The following is a 7,760-nucleotide window of genomic DNA, read 5'->3' on the forward strand; positions in this document are numbered from 1 at the left end:
GAGGGGTCCCAGACTGCGAGAGGGCACAGGCCGGGCTGAGGGACCCCCCCCCTCCTTCCCAAATGCACAAATTTTTGTGCACCGGGTCTCTAGTATTGCATATAACAAAAGGGTAGTATGCAAATAGACCAAACAGCAGAACAACTGAACAACCAATCAAAGCATAATATGCTAATGATATGCTAAGGCTGCTCAACTGCTTGCTATGATATGCAGTGACCATCAGGGGGCAGATAGTCAACTGGTCAACCAGTCACTATAACGTGCACTGATCACAGGGGGCAGATGCTCTGACCAGTATGTTAGCTTGCTGCTGGGGTCTGGCCGATCGAGACTAGCGAATGGGCTGGACATGCCCTGGAGCCTTCCCGCTTCCCTCCCAGTCCCTATCATGTACCTGTGGGGTCCCTTTGCCTGGCCTGAGACCTCTTGCAATATGGGACCCCTCAGGGGATGTCGGAGAGCTGGCTTCAGCCCGATCCTGCAGGTCACTCCCCTTGGGAGGGCACCAGACATAGAGCTCATGACTGGCGAGCACTGCTGCAGCAGCGAGAGCCTTCCCCTAAGTTTGATTGGGTGCAAGCTCTTCTTGCCCCTTCTATGCCCCCTTTCCATTGAAATTTGTCAGCCTGTTCCATGTTTCTATGCTTCTGGCTCTAGTTTGTTCATCGTTTGTTTTGTTCACTATATTCCATATATAAGTGAGATAATGTGATACTTATCTTTATCTGACTGGCTTATTTTGCTTAGCATAATACTCTCAAGGTCCTTCCATGCTGTCTCAAAGATTAAGATATCCTTCTTTTTTACAGCTGCATAGTATCCCATAGTATCCCACAGCTTTTTTTATACACTCATCTACTGACGGGCACTTGGGTTGTTTCCACATCTTAGCTATTCTAAATAATGCTACTATGAACATTGGGGTACATACATTCTTTCTGATTGGAATTGATATATTCCTAGAAGTGGGATCACTGAGTCAAACAGCAGTTCCATTTTTTTAAAAAAATATATTTTATTGATTTTTTACAGAGAGGAAGGGAGAGAGATAGAGAGTCAGAAACATCGATGAGAGAGAAACATCGATCAGCTGCCTCCTGCACACCTCCCACTGGGGATGTGCCCGCAACCCAGGTACATGCCCCTGACCGGAATCGAACCCGGGACCTCTCAGTCCGCAGGCCGATGCTCTATCCACCGAGCCAAACCAGTTTCGGCCAGCAGTTCCATTTTTAATTTTTTGAGGAAACTACATACTGTTTTCCATAGTGGCAGTACTGTCTGCATTCCCATAAGCAGTGTACTAGGGTTTCCTTTTCCTCCACAACCTCGCCAGCACTTGTTGTTTGTTGATCTATTGATGGTAGCGTTTCTGGTAGGTGTGAAGTGGTACCTCATTGTTGTTTTAATTTGCATCTCTCTGATGATTAGTGACTTTGGGCATTTTTTCATGTCTATTGTCCATCTGTATGTCCTCTTTGGAGAAGTGTCTGTTTAGGTCCTCTGCCATTTTTTAATTGGATTGTTTGTCTCCCTTTTGTTAAGTTGTATGAGTACTTTATATATTTGAAAATTAAACCCTTATCGGATATATCATTAGCAAATATGTGCTCCTATACAGTGGGTTCCCTTTTCATTTTGATGTTGGTTTCTTTTGCTGTGCAGTAGCTTTTTAGATTGATGTAGTCCCATTTGTTTATTATTTCCTTTTTTTCTCTTGCTCTAGGTAGTGTATTGGTGAAAATTATGCTACATGAGATGTCTGATAATTTGCTGCCTACATTTTCTTGTAGTATTTTTATGGTTACATGACTTACATTTAAGTCTTTTATCCATTTTGAGTTTATTCATGTGTGTTAAAGTATCTTCTATTGTGGCCTCTTTACTTCTATTGTGTAAAGTGTTTTCAAATATTACAAAATTAAATGTTTTCTATTATTAATGTAAAGTTATTTTATTTTTTAAATGGTTCAATTTGCTATGATAGAAATGTATTATTTATATAATATGGTAAAGTCTAAAGAAATTTCACTCACATATTTTATTAAAGTTTAAATTGACTTGTTAATACTTTCAATAAAATGTGTCAAACTGGTTTTTAGCCAACATCAATACTTATTTCTGAATTTTAAAAAACTGAACACACTAAAATATTCAGGAGAATGATGTACTTTGGTTAACTCAGATTCTTATTTACAAAATTATATCCATCTTTACCTTATGGAAAAATGTGATCAAGATAGTGAATGATGTTTAATAATAAAACCCCAAAAGTTGATAATTTTCCTATGAAGAACTTCTGTGGACAGATTCAAAGACACCCACAAATGTCTATGCTGCTGAGAAGAGCTCAGGGTACAAATAAATGGTTTGAAACTGTAAATAAAACATAACTTCTTAACTAGCCCACTAAATCATTTTAGGCTCAAAATCATGACTGGCATAGGAGAAAAGTTAGCGGAAGAGTGGATTTTAATGGGGAAAAAACTTAAGAAGGGTTAGCATTAAATCACTTATTTAGCTGACCTTACAGTAGACAGGTAGGGGGATATATACACACACACACACACACACACACACACACACACACACACATACATATATATACATACACAGACACACACATATTTATATTTGTATGGCAGATGGCAGGCTGGGAATATCTAGAGATTAATCTTGTTTTCAAAATAGAAAACTAGTTCACTATAAAGTAAATTTAACTTCTCACTGCACACAATATACACTCAAAAAAATAAATGAAGAGTGAAAATGGCATTTCACATTTGACCTACATATCAAATGACAACAAGAAAAGCAAGATTTGCTTTGAAGTCCATCTCTAGAAGATTTTATTGCAGGATCATGAACATATACTACTAGTAAATGCTTAGATACAAAATCATGTTCTCCTCTCCCAAAATCCTACTTAATACTCAATTAGAAAAATATTGAAAACTTAAAAGGAAAGTAAATATAAAGTACAATGGCATCGTTCAATGCATTTTAAGAAATGACATGTTATCACACAGTAACTCAAGCCTCTGAAAGAAAATAATCATACAATTGTACACTTGAAACCTATATAATTTTATTAACCAGTGTCACCCAATAAATTTCATTAAAAAGAAAAATATAATCCAATATTAATGAATAGTATTATGTTCTCCACTATGTAAAATCCCTATTTCAAAATCTAAACAGGAAACCTGCCTTTCCTATTCACAGTATTATTCAAAGAATCAAAAAACCTTTAAACCTGGAAAGAAATTTAAACATCAACCCATTGAACTATTCCCAAATTAAATAAGGTGTCCCAGACTAAATGTCAAGTGCATAGTAAAGTCAACAGTAAATCCAAGTCTTGTGATAGAGAGGACAGTGCTTTTTACACTACAACCCGGCTTTCTCATCACTGATTCCTGAAAAGGAAATACTAAAACTTTTAACAGTCATTCTCTATATCTTTCTGTATTAAAAATGACTATCCTAGTTCTTCCAAAAGTATTTAAAATAAATTAAACATAGGCTACAGTGATGTAATAGCAAAACCACATACTTTAGTATTTTAAGTCAGCATTTTTCAATGCCAAACAATATAACTCATATGGAGACTATGAACTCCAATAACATTGATTTAGTTTTCTTTTCACTTAAAGCCAATTTGCTTCTAGGGTTAAGTACCCTTAAATTTTATGTTTGTCTATCTTCTCTTGGTTAATTTTGAGAGAAATAAATATTCATTAATCATTCAAAGTATGGCCTTTTGGGAAAGGTATATCTTAACCTCACCAATTTATCAGGGAGACTGGGAATACAGCGTTTAATTTTTTTGCCAACTCTTTGGTTCAATTTTCAATCTCTCCATTTAATATTTTAAAGTTTCACGGGATTTTATTTGTTGTTTGCTTATTGCTGGGAGAACCTCTGATCTACTGACCTTTCATTGTATAGAACATTAGCTTGGTCCTATTTTCTCTTACCTGCCAACCAAGAAATGTCATCTGTTATATGTGTTTTGATATGCTTCTAAGAGATAGGGCTATAGCATCCCTAATATAAACAGCTGATGACTACTGGAGCAAGTATCAAAGACAGGAGGCTAGAAGCTGGTACTTTGAAAGCTAGTACCATCTCTCAAAACAAATAAACAATACATGAAGAAAAATTGCTATGTATGGAGAATATTTAGTGAGGCATTCCAAGCTCTAACAATTTTAACAGAATATTATAAGTAGTCTAGATGTAGAAATTACACCAGGAATATTTTCTTCATTTTAGGTGATAGAATAAAGTCTCAATGCATGATAATAGAAAATTAAACCTTTTATGAAGGTACTGGGTATTCTATATTCCAATGAATGTAAGTTAACTTCATTTCTCTTAAGAAACAAAGTTCTGTATATGAAAGAACTTAACTTATTTGGCAAATTATCTTTACAGTTTTAATCAAGGGTTGATGAGCACACTTACTCTAGATGAGTCATAAGAGGGGCTTGGTTGACCACTTGTTCCCCAAGATGGTGTACTTCCTCGTTCATCCATACCTATGGAGAGAAGAAAGTGAAAGATATTAATCCAAAAAGATACCAAGATGGATGTTTCTTTGGTATAACAGAAGAGTACAATTCAGTGAGTGGCGTATGTATTTGCCTGGAACTGGCTGTATATCAATCTTTTGTCTCAGAAACCAGCAGAAAGTAAATTCTGTCAGAGCATCTTCATCACTGCTTCATAAAATGCTCTATATATACTGCAGAATTTCCATACCAAAATACATCTTTGGAGACTTTAGACTAGGGCATAATTTGGGCCTCTCCATCTTTATCCCCATCCATTGCTACTTCTAAGAGTAGATGAACCCCCACAGGTTTCTACAGTTTAGTACTGCCTCATGAAAATATAAAGAATTCAGTTCTTAAGGATAAAACTTAGAAAATGAAGCAAGTTAAATAACTGTTCAAGTTAATAAAACTGGTTTCTATCAGAGCATTGATTAGATATTCTTAAAGATAGCAAGCTAAATCAACCCATATCAAATCAACATTAGTTACATCAAAGCTAATCAAAATGACATGACAACTCATCCTAGTAAAATTTTTTCTAAATCTGAATCCAAATAAATATATCCACGCTTATGAAAATTGCACAGGAGAAGTCAAAGTGAGAAGGATTGGTAACCATTAACAACAAAAGAATTCATTGTATTCCTTAATGTACCTTCTGAAGCTTTGGTTCCAATATTTTCACCTTCTCATCAGTCCCCATAAAAATGTGAAAGAGATGGAGATCTCTCAATCCAGCCATCTCTCCCTTTTCGGTTTTGAAGATCAGTCTTTTTCATCCTTGACTGCTAACAGGGTATACTTTACCAACTCCTCTGAGCTTCTTTTTATGACAAAATAAAAATAGTTGACTTTTTTGGTTTCATTCTTGCATGAGAAAACTCAAGAATTTAAAAAGAAACATTCCACTATTTTTTGAACCTCTTTTTCTTCAAAAAAAATTCCTTTTAAGTCTTCTGTGATTTAAATGAGAATGTGATGTGTAGTAAGCTAAATGTCCCAAATTCTCCAGTAACTGGCCAGCATTCCCAAAGCTCTTTCAGAGGGACTGAATTACCAATTGAAGCGTTAAGTGACAAAAAGCAGGGGAAAGGAGTCAGTTTCCAAGTAAAATCTACTAATTACTAATTCAGTTCGTATGACCCTAATTCTTTTGAAGAATCTATATTTCCTATATAAAATGATTAATATATATTTTTAAAGTTTTTTGACAACATTAGAGAAATGATGGGTACCTAACTAAAGACCACATTCTAGGCAGAATTTCAAGTGAAACCAAAGTTTTGAAAACACAGAGATTATGCACAAAACTACGAAATGTTCATTCTTTGAGAATTATCGAAATTCTACATTTAAGATTCTATCTTATCAAAATATACTTTGTTACCGTCTCTCTAAGGGCTATTTTCCAAGCATTTTCTTCACAATCAACACTAGAATAGTACATAGAAATCCCATGAGACTTGATTCAAGACAAAGGCTAGTATTAACCTACAAAACCCACTTATATAAAACTACTTAATTTTTAAATACCTTCCATTTGCAATTATTTTTCTATATGAGGTAAAAAAAAAATTTATACTAGAGTCCTGGTGCACGAAATTTATGCACGGCGGCGGGGGAGTGGGGGGGGGGGTCCCTCCCCTCAGCCCCGCCTGTATTCTCTCTAATCTGGGACCCCTCAGGGGATGTCCAACTGCTGGTTTAGCTCCTATCCCGAAAACTGGCAGTCAGACATCCTTCTCGCAATCTGGGACCCCTAACCGCTCGGCTGGCTGTCTACCTGCCTGCCTGCCTAGTCGCCTCTAACTGCTCCCCTACTGGCCTGATCACCCCTAACTGCCCTCCCCTGCTGGCCTGATCACCCCTAACTGCCCTCCCCTGCTGGCCCGATCACCCCCTAACTTCCCTCCCCTGCCAGCCTGATCTCCCCTAATTACCTCTGCCTCAGCCCCTAAGTACCTCTGCCTCAGCCCCGGCCACTGTGGCTTTGTCCAGAAGGCGGTTCAGAAGATGTCCGGTCTAATAGCATATTACTCTTTTATTAGTATAGATGACCAACACAAAATATAAAAGTAAATTGGCTACTGGGAAAGCAGGGTCTCAAATATTTGTACACCCATGTTCACGGCAGCATTATTTATAATATTCAAGTGTCTATCAGAAGATGAATGGGTTAAACAAAATGTGGTATATACTTACAATGGAGTATTATTCAACATTAAAAGGAAGAAAATTCTTACATATGCTAAAAATGGATGAACCTGAGAGCATTATGTTAAGTAAGCCAATCACAAAAAGACAAATACTGTATGATTCCACTTATATGAGGTCCCGAGAGTAATCAAATTCATAGAGATAGAAAACAGAATGGTGGGACTGGGGGAAGTGGGAAAAATCACACTTTCATTAAATATTTATAACAATGGAAATTTATTTTGATGATCCCATCCTAATGAAAATAATCAGAGAAACCAAGATGGCAGCATAGGTAAACACCGCACAACCACTTCAAAACTACAACTAAAAGATAAAACACACATCATCCAGAACCACAGGAAGGCTGGCTGAGTGGAAATTCTACAACTAGAAGGAAAGAGAAAAGCATACCGAGACTCAGAGGAGGTGCGGAAGTAACATACTAAGGTGCGGAGGTGCATGTGGAGTGGGCTGGCGGCTGAGGGCGTGGTTGTCTTTTGCAATCGGGAGGGAGTCTCAGGCTCTGAGCTCCAGTTCCGGGCGAGTCTTTGGGGACCCAGGCTCATACGGGAGAAGCGGGACTGTCTGGGATTGGTAGGAACTCAAGGGCATCTTTCTCTCGGAGGTGCTTGCAGCGATTACTGGGACACTGAGAAGCAGAGCCTCTGAGGGCAGGACTGAGAGCAGCCATAACTGCTCGCTCAGCCCTGTGGATCCTGTGGGATCCTCCCTGCCCCGCCCAAGCCCTGCACAGAGGCTTTTGCTGGATAGCCTAAGGCAGAGGCTAGATTAGCACCTCCCTAGAAGACAGAAGTTCTCTCACTGCAGACACAGCTGATTCTCACAGCCACTTGGCCTGGAGGTCAAATCCCCCCTGGTGTTAGCTACAATAATCAAGGCTTAACTAAAAGACTGCTCACAAAGACCACTAGGGGGTGCACCAAGAAAGCATAACAAAATGCGGAGACAAAGAAACAGGACAAAATTGTCAATGGA

The 7,760-nt window shown here is 38.0% G+C and overlaps 1 protein-coding gene across 7 annotated transcripts in view; it reads right to left on the bottom strand.

Annotated features, from left to right (window-relative positions):
- The window catches only part of TCF12 (transcription factor 12), a 357,822-nt gene that overhangs the window by 194,816 nt on the left and 155,246 nt on the right, over positions 1–7,760 (bottom strand). For 6 of the 7 annotated variants that reach the window (XM_006765238.2, XM_006765233.2, XM_006765234.2 and 3 more), the window contains one exon: positions 4,474–4,547. In XM_006765238.2, coding sequence (XP_006765301.1) covers positions 4,474–4,547 — 74 coding nt within the window. Of the gene's footprint in view, positions 1–4,473; positions 4,548–5,220; positions 5,422–7,760 lie in introns of those variants that run through there. The other variant, XM_015564969.1, reaches the window with a different exon arrangement.

This window comes from Myotis davidii, unplaced genomic scaffold (assembly GCF_000327345.1).
Source record: "Myotis davidii unplaced genomic scaffold, ASM32734v1 scaffold441, whole genome shotgun sequence".
NCBI lineage: Eukaryota > Metazoa > Chordata > Mammalia > Chiroptera > Vespertilionidae > Myotis > Myotis davidii.